This window comes from Lachancea lanzarotensis, scaffold LALA0S07 (assembly GCF_000938715.1).
Source record: "Lachancea lanzarotensis genome assembly LALA0, scaffold LALA0S07, whole genome shotgun sequence".
In the NCBI taxonomy this organism is placed as follows: domain Eukaryota; kingdom Fungi; phylum Ascomycota; class Saccharomycetes; order Saccharomycetales; family Saccharomycetaceae; genus Lachancea; species Lachancea lanzarotensis.
In genome coordinates this window covers 402,149-414,720 of record NW_019212885.1, presented here as the reverse complement: position 1 = coordinate 414,720, position 12,572 = coordinate 402,149, and the positions used below count along the sequence as shown (strand labels likewise).

The following is a 12,572-nucleotide window of genomic DNA, read 5'->3' as shown; positions in this document are numbered from 1 at the left end:
GGTGTCTTCTGAGGATTCCACCATAATAGTCCAGATTGCCTTAAGCGACTCACTTCGAGATCACTGGGTCGTAATAGATACTAGCACACTTAAAATGCACCGGAGGGTTGTTTTCTTCGCAACCTAAAGCTCATCGGATGAAGACCCGCTAGAATCCGATAGAATTATGGATGACTGGTCGGCACCGGAGGGCAGGACAGTCTCGAGATATTTGCCGAAAAGACCCAAATTGTAAAAACGGCTTCGTAGAATCATCACTCTTCTAACGTCGGTGCTGGCAAAATTATAACGATCTTTGTGCATCGCCTTATTGTCTATTGATAACTTCTGCTCCATTTCGCTTGTGCTGAATTGTGTATAAATCATTGATACCGCTAGTGGAAACAGATTTGGGTAAGTTAAGCGTCTAGATTGCCACCACTCCAAAACATCAGTGATGGAATCTGCAGAAAGCTGGCTGTCAGATTTGTAATTCTCCCATTCCTCCAACATTTGAACACTTGGCTCAACAGATCTGAACAATGGTTTCTTTTCACGCCGGTCAAGACGGGGGATTTTAAAAACCCTGTAGTTCTGTTTTGGTTGACTCTGCAATTGTGAAAATGGCAATGGGGCTTGTTTGGTTTGAGGCTCGCACTGGGCAAGGTAGTGTTTCATATATCTTTCCACCTTTTGTAACTGGTGTTCTCTCTCCGAACCGACCAAGAGCTGACTGAAACAGTCTAACTTCGAGGTAGGATCCAGGTAGGCAGCCACAAAATATACCTCGTTATTCCAAAACATATCAAAGAATTCTTTGAATTTGGGCTTTGCGGACCGAACGGCTGCAAGTACAATGGCTTTTGTCATTCGAGATAAACCGACTTTTCCATTGATGAACGTGAAGTCAAAACAGCCTTCTGACGATGGTATGATACTTTCGACGTCCGCATTACTGCATAGGTCAAAATATTCTTTCAACGTGTAATAGAAAGAAATCGCATTGGGAAGCTGGTTGAAAGTTTCATTTTGCAAGCTGTCATGGAGATACTTGAATATGGAACAACAATCTACGAAATACTCTAGTACTTCCCGTGTTTCCGAAGAAAGCTGCAAGTGGGGTGCCATCCTTGCAGCAATGTTTCGATGTTTTGATGATTCTTGAAAGCTCTCAAACCATTTCAAATATGCATCGTAATGATCCAGATACTTCGCGATCTGATCCCACACAGAAACCCACGAGGACTCGAGAGCGGGTGGTATTTCGGGTAATCCGGCTACTGCGAGAGAGTCTCTGAGTAGAGATGACTTTTTCAAAATTCTTGTCAATTTTGTGATGTGTTGTAGGCCGTTGTGAAATTTCTCGTTCTCTTTCATCGTTTGCCCTATTGTTCGGAGTAAAGCGTTCAATATATGCCTTGCACAATTAACATGATACAAATGTTTGGTTTTCATGGATGTTTCTGGCCTTGAAAGTTTCATGAGATCGCAAAGCATGTCTGAATGTCGCAGGATATTACTTGCCCCGTTATCAGAAGTGATGGACCTGATCTTCCCAACTATTTTGAATTTTTTGATCACTGAGCTCGTTATCTCATATAGATACTCTGCAGTCTGAGGTGAGCCACTGACATCCACGAGATCCAAAAGATGGCTCTGGAAGGGTTCATTAAATTTATTGTGAGTAGCTTCGGTTCCTAGTGCATTTGGTTGCTCGTCTGACAGATTTGGAGCAAAAGACGCAAATATGCTCAGATACGACCGTTCGTCGCCATCTGTCCATACATCCAATTCTAGATTAACAAAGCCCGTTCCCTGCAAAGATGTAATAAGCCCTTCGTCCAGCCATGTAGAATAAGTCTCTAATTTGTCCCTTACAGCTGTTTCGGATCGGAAAAAAGACATTTCGGGTAACAAGTCACCCAACCACTTCAATGCATATGCATTAACAAAGGAAAATGGTAGAAGTTTTTCGATAACGAGCGCTACCATCGTGAAGGCTCCAGGATTGTGTTCCATCTCAAAAACTAGTGGTTCGGGAAGTTGAGTCGACGAAGATCGCAGATCAAATACATCTAGGATGCGCCCTTTTGGTTCCTTGGTTTTTCGAGTATTGAACTCAGCTGGGTGAAGCTTTTTTACATGCTTGACAAGATTGCCCGTGGATTTGCTTTCCTGGAAGGTTTTACCACAATGTGTGCATGTTGCAACCTTTATACCATTCTGCACAGATATTTCAAAATGATTGCGGATCCCGGATCTTGCCATCCATTTGGATTCTTTGGATTTACTTTCTGTTGTGGTAACGTCGTGTTGATCATCTTTAGATCCATTTCTGAGGTTTACGGCTTCTGCTTCATAATCTGAAGCAGACTCTTGGGCTTGGATTTTCGAACTTATTGCAACCTGATTGCTCATAGTCGTCTTGTGTAGAGACGTAGCGATTTTTCCACCACTGTTCAGCGCAGTTGAGTGCGTCTCTTAAATTTCACGCGCTTTCTTTGAAATTATATTATATCACACTAATGCAACGCGTCAGGGGATAACACGAATTTAAAGAACTGACTTTCGTGTCGTGATGGACACAGAGATATTTATGAGACTCTACGAAGTGGAGAGGAATGTGGTGGAGCAGGGGCGAGCTTTAACTGGATAGAAGTACGCTTGAGCCTAATGGTTCTGTCTGTCTCTTTCATTTTTAGTTGCTAAATTTAATCACGTGATCTTCTTATATAGTACAGTACATGACAGAGACGTTCCGATACTCATTCTTCGCTTAGTTTCATATGGTTTGGTCCTTGTATGTTTGAGCTCTACTCAGCTTTTTTCCTATTCTATAATATTTACCAATAAAGTTGGCTCTATGCGGGACTGGATTTATAACGAAACTATGATCCCAAGCGGATTCGTCGGGGGTGTCATTGTGCATGCACCGTTTTTCCGTTCTGCTGCCGATCCAAGACAGGTCTAATGTTTTCAGGAGCAAGGTAAGCAAGCTCGTTAGTCTTCTTATTAGTTGGAGCTGCTTTAGCTAGAAATACGTTTTCGGGAAAGATTTGCCAATGCCCGAACCCAACACAATCATAATCAAAAGCGTTGACGCACCAAGTTAAAGATCATTCCTACACGTTAGCAATGCCAAAAAATAAGTTAACGGATTACCATCTTCGTAAATACCACTCAGTATCGTGTTTACGAGGTTGACACAGCTTATGGCATCAGGATTATAATTGATATGTGTTTAAGAACTGCATGGAATCGATGGAAGTTCATGGCGTGTAGGCCATACTGATCTCTCACGGTTTTCATGACATTAAAATCCTCTACAGAAAGGCGCTCTTCCATTTTTTCTGCTTCTCTCGACGATCCTCTGACGATCCCAGAAAGCTTCTGGACCGCAAGGAGGTAGCTGAGAAAGCATAAAGTTTTACAAGGTCACAATTGACAATTCAACGAGAAAATCAACTATAAAGAGCCATTTATAAGTCGGCAGGCTTAGGCGACCATTAATATTCGAGTTCAGGCCGTTCACAATAAATGATGATATCGTGTGTGCGATACCTTCCGAAATAATGAAAGCCGCAGATCTTTCACCGACCTCTGACATCTGGGAGTACAAATTTGCTGTACGGTCCTGCTTTTGAACAACAAAAAAATCAACAACTGACTAGTGGATATTGGTCAACAACATGGTACTCAACACTGCCGCAGTACCACTTCCCATAATTGAACCAATAGAGAAAATGGTTGTCAACCATGATAGCTAGTTCTTGTCCATATTGAAACCACCGGTGCTTGAAAGATGAGTTCATATTCTTACTGACTTGATTTTAGGAATGATATGCAAGTGGTGTGAGATCATCGGGGTAAGCGATGATGACGGAAGATGACAGTAAGATCAGATGGAACGTTGTTGTAGCGGCTTTAGCTCTCCCCACGTGACTGGTGACAGCGACAGAATTGATGAAGAAATGGTCAACGAACATGCATAGCTACTATTCACCATGAATCCCGCAGAAACCAGGAACTTTTACCCTTAATAACGGTCAAACGGTAACTGGAAATGTATTAAATGACATAGGGATCTATTTTTCGACGGAGTTACCTGTTTTCTTCACACTGGATTTCACAGAAAAGTCTGAAGCCTCGAGCCTATCGGACGGTTGTGCTATTACAGGTTTTTCAGCTGGCGACGGAGCTAGAGCATTTTTCAGAGGTTTCGGAACCACTTAAGTGCCGCATTTTAGCTCTCGTCTGTTTTTATTCCTCTCGTTGAGCTCTCTTTATGACTTCATGAAGCCTTGAAAGACCTTATTTATATGACCTCTGAGCATTTGTAACGTCAAGATGGATACTAAAGATTGTCTGGACGCTTTGGAGAGTCATGGAAATACTAAAATACTATTGTCTTGGAAACTCGGAAAAAAACGATTGCCTTGGAGAGCCATGGAAACATCGAAATACAATTATCTTGTAGTCATCAAAACATCAAACAACAATTTCTAAAGTGGTGCTTGTCGTTTGTCCATATTCGGTCTTGGTGTTCTGGGATCCTGCGTTAAGAAACGACGGTCTATACGGGGTTTTGCGTGTGTGAATAGTCTATTAAAATGCAGAGATGGCGTTACGTTGAGCCACCAGCTCAGCTAGATCGAGGGCTCGCTTCTCAACTCTCGTGGCGCAAAAACAAATGCGCTCTACGGCAGATGGTCTGTGGGTAGCACAAAGACTATCCGCTTATGAAGTGCGAGTGCGATGAGCCGTGTAGAATGACAAGAGAAAATGGCCAACTTTGGAGGTGTCAAAAAGACAATTTGCCACTTTCCTGCATCTGTCCCAAGGTGATTAGTAGTAACAAGCGTCCATTTGTGCACGGCTTCGCTTACATATATAAATTCTTAGATCACGGTTTCTGAGATAGCACGTGACCATCTCGCAACGGCAGTAAACTAGCCATATCCATACGGGTCGACAAACACCCCAGTTATTAAACTCGTACCCGCATGTGAAGATCACGAACGCACCTTCTCACGGGGTCAAATCTCCGGAAACTACTGTCATCATCATCATCATCATCATCATCATCATCATCATCATATATGAACACACGTAGCCAAGTCGAAACCCCATCACTTTATACGACAACGGCCATGTGTAGTCCGTCGTCATTTATTGCTAGATGTATGGGTCTAGTCGTTCTTCCGTCTCTTGCTTAATTGTAACTTCCACTATTCACAACTATTTGCTGACGCTTTCAATTGTTCTCTTACTGTACTGGTTGCCGTCCCTCTATCACTGCTAATTCCCTCGAGAGCTTCCAGCTTCCCAGCTTCCTACAGCTTCCTTGCCCCGGCCCGGATCACGTGCCCGTCTCTATCGTGACACTAAGTTTTTTTGGAAGCTGACCACACCACGACTGTTGTCGTAGCATCCTTCTACTAACAACGCCAGTCGTCTCAGTGGGTCCACCACCACTACGACTACTACCACCACCACCACTACCACCACAGCACACACTCACATCACAACAAAAAACAAAATGATGTGGTGTGATCAATGAGACAGGTCTGGTCAAGTTTCCTGGCAGATGAAATCCAAATTATTCGGGTATATATATAGCGGACCTTTTCACCACTTCATAACACTTCTATTCGATACTGGTTCGTTCTTTCTAGCTTTTCTTTATTCCCCAGAAGTCTTCTTTCCAAGAAACTACTGAACATCTTCCATTCATAAAAATCAATTACAATGGCTATCTCTAAAGTTCACGCTAGATCCGTCTACGACTCCCGTGGTAACCCTACCGTTGAGGTGGAAATCACCACTGAAAAGGGTTTGTTCAGATCCATCGTCCCATCGGGAGCTTCCACCGGTGCCCACGAGGCCAACGAATTGCGTGACGGTGACAAGACCAAATGGATGGGCAAGGGTGTTTTGACCGCTGTTTCCAACGTTAACAACGTCATCGCCCCAGCTTTGATCAAGGCTAACATCGACGTCAAGGACCAGGCCGCTGTTGACGAGCTTTTGTTGTCTCTAGACGGTACCCCAAACAAGAACAAGTTGGGTGCTAACGCCATCTTGGGTGTCTCTTTGGCCGCTGCCAAGGCCGCCGCCGCTGAAAAGAACGTTCCTTTGTACCAGCACTTGGTCGACATCTCTGGTGCCAAGGCCCAGCCATACGTTTTGCCAGTTCCTTTCTTGAACGTGTTGAACGGTGGTTCCCACGCTGGTGGTGCTTTGGCCATCCAGGAGTTCATGATCGCCCCAACCGGTGCTGACTCCTTCGCTGAGGCTCTAAGAATCGGTTCTGAAGTTTACCACAACTTGAAGTCTTTGACCAAGAAGAGATACGGTCCTTCTGCCGGTAACGTCGGTGACGAAGGTGGTGTTGCTCCAAACATCCAGACCGCCGAAGAGGCTCTAGACTTGATTGTCGACTCCATCAAGGCCGCTGGCCACGACGGTAAGGTCAACATCGCTTTGGACGCTGCCTCCTCTGAATTCTACAGAGACGGTAAGTACGACTTGGACTTCAAGAACCCAGAATCCGACAAGTCCAAGTGGTTGACTGGTGTCCAATTGGCCGACATGTACACCTCTTTGGTCAAGAAGTACCCAATTGTTTCCATTGAGGATCCATTTGCCGAAGATGACTGGGAGGCCTGGACTCACTACTTCAAGACCGCCGGTATCCAGATTGTTGCCGACGACTTGACTGTCACCAACCCTCTAAGAATCAAGACCGCCATCGAAAAGAAGGCTGCCGACGCTTTGTTGTTGAAGGTCAACCAGATTGGTTCTTTGACCGAATCCATCAAGGCTGCCAACGACTCCTTCGCCGCTGGCTGGGGTGTTATGGTTTCCCACAGATCTGGTGAGACCGAAGACACTTTCATTGCCGACTTGGTTGTTGGTTTGAGAACTGGCCAAATCAAGACCGGTGCTCCAGCCAGATCCGAAAGATTGGCCAAGTTGAACCAATTGTTGAGAATCGAAGAAGAATTGGGCTCCAAGGCTGTCTTTGCTGGTAAGAACTTCCACAGCGGTCAAAAGTTGTAAGTGAACTCTACTCGCTGCAATTTATATAGATTATGAGTAAGTAACGAAACATAACATTTGAAGCTACGACGTTGAAGAAGTATCGAAAAGTTAAGGAAGAATCGTTTCAATAGTGGGTAAAGTTACTAGCGTCTGCAAGAACGTGTCCTGAACCACATGTGCCATATTTCGCGGACTCTTCCGTTCAATCTTGTAGTAAATTCTAAATTCATCAATGTATATAACGTATATAATATATATAAACTATATTGAAATCGAATTTCAGTTCTCATCTCGTCTCAGAAACCGAACCGCAACATGAAGCAAAGCCAGATGGATCACGGCAATATGGATCACGGTGACATGGATATGTGTTCAATGAACATGCTGTTCACTTGGAATTACAAACACACTTGCGTAGTGTTTAAATGGTGGCACATTCGTACCGTTTCACAATTGATTTTAAGTATGATTTTGATTGCGATAATTTCGCATCTGTATGAGTATTTGAAGTACTACGCCGGAAAGTCTGTTGCCGCTGGCGGCTCAGGCAACGGACGGTCTGCAAAAACCACTCGAGCCAGCTGGTACGGCGCACAGGTCGGATTGTCGTTCATGCTCATGCTGGTGTTTATGACATTCAATGGGTGGCTCATGCTTGCGGTGATTTTAGGCGCCGCCTGGGGCAATTATTCATGGGGAAATAGCACGGTTGACAACGGTACGCGGAGTTTGGCGTGTCATTAAATCAAACATGACCTTTTACCATACACCACAACGTTAAAGGGTAACTTCGTGGCATTTCATATTTCAAACACCAGTTAAATACACACACATACGACAATAATCACAATCGAACAATTGAGAAGCGCAGCCACCAGTTGTGCATAAAGATTACTACGAAGTAAGTTGGCCTTCTGAGCGCCACTGGTCAGTTGTGGATAATGGATATTGCTACAATCATAGCTGAGCAGCTGAGAGCAAGTAGAGATTGAGTGAATAGTAGTTAAATAATTGAGGGCGAAGACGATCAATTCTGACTAGTAGAGACGGCTATAAGCAAGCTGAACTACTGGGATCCGCGGTGAACAAAGGATCGATACTATTGATAATAGTAGAACAATTTTGAGCGCCACTGAAATTCTGTGAACAAGACGGACTTTAAGTCACTCGTGAAATTCGAAATGACGATCACATCACACCGTAAGCTCTTTCACGTATTCTAGAATGCAGTCAAACTAACGTGCTGATAGATGCTTTGAAGCGCTACAAAATTGACGCTAATGACATTAAACGCTATAAAGACCACTACCCTCTGATAATCTAAGTCTTCATCAGCCTCGAAAAATCCCACACTTTTTTCCAATGCCTGGGATGGCCTTTAGCTGTACCTGTTTTTCTGACATTCCGGTAAAGTCATGGTGAAAAGGGTCCCAGGAAGATATTCAGCACGTGATTTGATGACAGCGACTTTACAAAGGGTTAGCTGATCTCAAGCCGCAATACCGTTACAATCGCTCGAGGCCCTCTCTGTGAAATTTCGCAGAGACATGGACTGTGGTGTTGCGCTCACGATAACTTCTTTGATTTCACATTTGCTACCGTTTCTGTACTTCACCATTGATAAAGACCTTTTCAACCGATTAAAAAGAAAAAAACCTATCAAGTCCTCACCAACAGTTTCTTAATTCTTGCCACTGTTCTCTCATCTCCAACTGCTATCAGGAGCGTTGCTTGGAGCTCATTGACGTTGGGCCAGCTCTATATCACTATATACTAATTACAAGTCCCAAGACTTGTCTGTCCAGTCACCTCTTCTGATTTTCGAGACACCAACGTTTTCCCTCGAGCAACCATGGCTAAACGAGTAGCTATTATAGGTGCAGGACCTAGTGGTCTTGCCACAGGAAGAGTGCTATTAGCCAATACCGATTTTGACATTGTTATCTACGACTCCAATCCGCAAGTTGGCGGAGTGTGGTATTATCCAGATAACGAGCAACCTAGGGAAAACACGGCAATGTATGATGCTTTGGAAACCAATTTGAGCAAGCAAATAATGACCTTCAGTGGATTTCCGTTCCCTGACGACGTACCAACATTCCCGAACAGAAAGCATGTTTGGGAATACCTAGTCCGCTTCTACGAGACGTTCATCAAGGGCCAAGAACGAATTCTTACTCAATTGAACTGTAAAGTCAAGTGCGTGGAAAAAATAGGAGACTTGTGGCGTGTTACCCACAACGATGGGAAAGCTGTCGAGTTGTTCGATTACGTAGTGGTCGCTAATGGCCATTTCGAAGCGACTCACGTGCCAGAAGACATTCCGGGCGGCGACGAATGGCGCAATGCACAACCAGGGTCGCTTCTTCACTCCAAAGATTTTCATTCCAGCGAGAGGTTTCGTGATCTGAGGGTAGTTGTGGTTGGTAACGGTAGTTCTGGATCGGATATCGCCAACCAGATCAGCTCTGTGGCCCAATGCGTATACCACAGCGTCAAAGAAGTTAATAAAACCAACTGGGACGAAAACCCGGTTGTGACAGCGGTTCCAAAGATTTCAAAGCTCAGCGTACACGACAATCAAACCGTGACGCTTGAAAATGGCGAGCAACTGAGAAATATCGACCGCATCATATGGGCCACCGGCTACATGTACTATCTACCCTTTTTGGGTAGCTACCAAGAACAAATTCTGGGTACCGACAAAACTTCCAATGATCCAGTTTCCCGACTCCACGGTCTGTGGGAGCAGTTGGTTTTCGTGCAAGACCCTACATTGGCTTTTCTGCTTCTTTGCAAGAACGTGGTGCCTTTTCCCTTAGCCGAGTCGCAAGCATGCACTGTAGCCAAAGTGTTTTCCGGGGCAATTGAGGTGCCGTCCATCGATTTTTCTGCACGGGCTGTGCAAGAACCAAAGGACTACCACTCGCTTGTTACACCGAGAGACATAGAATATTGTCGCGAGCTACAGGCAATTTTGGATTCCTGTGGCGGGCAAGACGACGAAGCTCGACCCAGACTATGGGACGATCAGCTGGCTGCATTACGATATCGGACAGGTCTCGCAAAAAAAGAACGCACAAAAATACTGATCCACAGAGCATTGGAATTAAGAGACAAGGGCGAAGCTTATTACTTGGAGTGAAAAGAAAAATCCGGAGCCTTCGATCTCAGGAATAGCTCAATGAAAAGCTTCAGGTTACAAACTACATTATTTTGAAAACAATACCCAATGAAGGCTACGGTCTATAACGTGAACCAGGTATTCTTGGTCGAGTGTGTCGTTGCCACGATCTCATCGTGAACTACGCTACTCATGATGTCGTCACCAACGAAGGAGATAAAGAATCTACTTCTCGATATCACAGGTGACGCCTGTATAATACAGGCAGATCATTATCAAGAGATTGAAGAAATCGGCCAAGCTTTATCGCAGTTAAGCCGATTCTGTGTTGATCATCGACTCCAAGTCGATCAAGGCCACAAGGCGGGCTCGACGAAGTCTTTCGAGCGTGCAAAAAAGATGGAACAGCTGGATAATGAAGGTCTAAGCTTTTCAGCGGTGGTTTACGAACCGTATTCGTGTGCAAGATGCCGAAGATTGAAAAAAAGATGTTCGAAAGAATCGCCCATTTGCATGAATTGTAGCAAAGCTGGAGAACCTTGTAGCTATCCGGGCCGGGCGCCAAGAAGAAGTAAGAGAGAATTGGAGCGGGAACGCAAAGAATTGGCAACTTTGGCACATGCCGATCAAATGATCAAACGGGGCCACAGCAGTGATACAGAGCAGTTTTTGATCTCTTCCGAGGAACATGAGCGAAGTGACAACGGTGTGTACTACGGTGGGAAACTTGAGAGTGATACAGAACGGGTAAGTGAGCACTCTTCCGAAACACGGTCTTCCAGTGCCCCCACAAATGCCAAAAATGACGCTATTGTTCATTACATTCCAGAACTGAGGAAATCTCAGCAGCAGCAACAACAGCGGGAGATAGAGCAGCGTCCACAAAAGGAGGTACTGTTCCATGAAATGTGTAAGATAGACTCGATTCCAATTCGAGCATCATCTCTGCAGATCGCCAATGTAGCAGCAGTTTTCAAAGGAGGAAGACACTCAAGCTTGCTTCAGCCACATGGTAAGGGTGTGAGAATTGAAAGACGACTTTACGACCGATTTATTGCCGCATACTTCAAACACAATCACCGGTCGTATCCTCTTTTAAACAAGATTGGGTTTTTGAATGAAGTATCCACGATACATGAGTTTGAAGACATGGAGGGCAATTACGAAGACACTTTTTACTTTCAGTTGTACATGGTAATGGCAATAGGATGTACTACTCTCCAGCGGGCAGGCATTCTAAATAAGGAAGAAGAAGAACTCAGCGAGCACTTCGCTTATCTTGCGATGCGGAAATTTTGTCCTGTGATGCACTTACAAAACGTTGAGACTATCAAGTGCTTGCTCTTGCTGGGCATCTATTCTTTTTTTGAGCCTCAAGGGGTCTCGTCGTGGACTATTAGTGGCATCGTCATGAGATTAACAATTGGTCTTGGACTGCACAGGGCACTTACAACCCGGAAAAAAAAATCTATGTCGCAACTAGATATTGAGTTGCGGTACCGTGCATTTTGGAGTTTTTTCAATTTTGAGCGTCTCGTATCTACGTCGCTCGGCAGGATATCAGCGATCGACGATGACGACATTAGCGTCCCTCTTCCCCACGCAATGTACGCAGAAGAAACTGAGGACATAGAAGTGACACAAATGATGATCGCTCTTCGAAAAATGGGCGGTATCATATACAAGCGAGTCCACAGCGTGGGGGCCGGAAAGCAAAAACTCTCAGATGACGGCAAGCAAGAAATAGTCGACGAACTAAGGAAACAACTTGATGTGTTATACGAACAGGAACGGGACAAGATACGAAGACACAACTCGATAGCTTGTCCAACCAAGTCAAATTCCATTTCCTTCCACACTTCCGATATTTGGCTTGCAATGCGCTATGCACAACTGCAGATCATGTTGTATCGGCCTTCATCTTTGATACCAAAGCCTCCCATGGAGTTTCTGATAATTCTGGGTGACTTTTGCTTACAAGCTCTTAAACACACTTACACGCTGTACCGGAAGAAAATGCAACCTCTCAATTGGATCACCCTCTTTCGCACGCTAACCATATGCAACACCATGTTGTACTGTTTATGTCAGTGGAGTATTGACCTGATCGAGTGCAAAATCGAAATACAGCAATGCGTCGAAATATTACAGCATTTTGGCGAAAAGTGGGTATTTGCTGCCAAATGTGCTGCCGTCTTCCAGACCATCAGTAATGCTATCCTGGATATAAGTCTGAGCAACGGTCAGGTACCTAATATGGACGACCTCACACGTGAGCTATTTGGTGCGAGTAACGAGTATCAAGATATCTTGGATGAAAACAACGTTGATATTACTTGGGTTGAGGATCTTACATAGAACATAATAATGAATGCTTAATGAACAATTGTGTTATTCTTGACGCCTATACAGTGCTGGAAGAGAC

General features: G+C 44.5%; 5 protein-coding genes across 5 annotated transcripts, besides 1 other annotated feature; 4 read left to right on the top strand and 1 right to left on the bottom strand.

The window, feature by feature from the left end:
• Positions 1–123: 123 nt before the first annotated feature.
• On the bottom strand, positions 124–2,397 carry LALA0_S07e04456g (LALA0S07e04456g1_1; the record flags this gene model as incomplete). The annotated part of the gene is made up of 1 exon (XM_022771511.1): positions 124–2,397. The coding sequence occupies one exon, from the start codon at positions 2,395–2,397 to the stop codon at positions 124–126; it is 2,274 nt and encodes a 757-aa protein (XP_022629410.1).
• Positions 124–2,397: a mobile genetic element (isolated transposase of Rover hAT-like DNA transposon).
• A 3,330-nt stretch (positions 2,398–5,727) lies between these two features.
• Positions 5,728–7,041, top strand: ENO2 (LALA0S07e04434g1_1; the record flags this gene model as incomplete). The annotated part of the gene is made up of 1 exon (XM_022771509.1): positions 5,728–7,041. The coding sequence occupies one exon, from the start codon at positions 5,728–5,730 to the stop codon at positions 7,039–7,041; it is 1,314 nt and encodes a 437-aa protein (XP_022629409.1).
• Positions 7,042–7,338: 297 nt separating this feature from the next.
• On the top strand, positions 7,339–7,767 carry CTR2 (LALA0S07e04412g1_1; the record flags this gene model as incomplete). Its single annotated transcript, XM_022771508.1, has 1 exon — positions 7,339–7,767. The coding sequence occupies one exon, from the start codon at positions 7,339–7,341 to the stop codon at positions 7,765–7,767; it is 429 nt and encodes a 142-aa protein (XP_022629408.1).
• A 1,108-nt stretch (positions 7,768–8,875) lies between these two features.
• On the top strand, positions 8,876–10,168 carry FMO1 (LALA0S07e04390g1_1; the record flags this gene model as incomplete). Its single annotated transcript, XM_022771507.1, has 1 exon — positions 8,876–10,168. One exon carries the CDS (start codon positions 8,876–8,878, stop codon positions 10,166–10,168), a length of 1,293 nt encoding a protein of 430 aa, XP_022629407.1.
• A 378-nt stretch (positions 10,169–10,546) lies between these two features.
• On the top strand, positions 10,547–12,505 carry STB5 (LALA0S07e04368g1_1; the record flags this gene model as incomplete). Its single annotated transcript, XM_022771506.1, has 1 exon — positions 10,547–12,505. The coding sequence occupies one exon, from the start codon at positions 10,547–10,549 to the stop codon at positions 12,503–12,505; it is 1,959 nt and encodes a 652-aa protein (XP_022629406.1).
• Between the last annotated feature and the right edge of the window lie 67 nt (positions 12,506–12,572).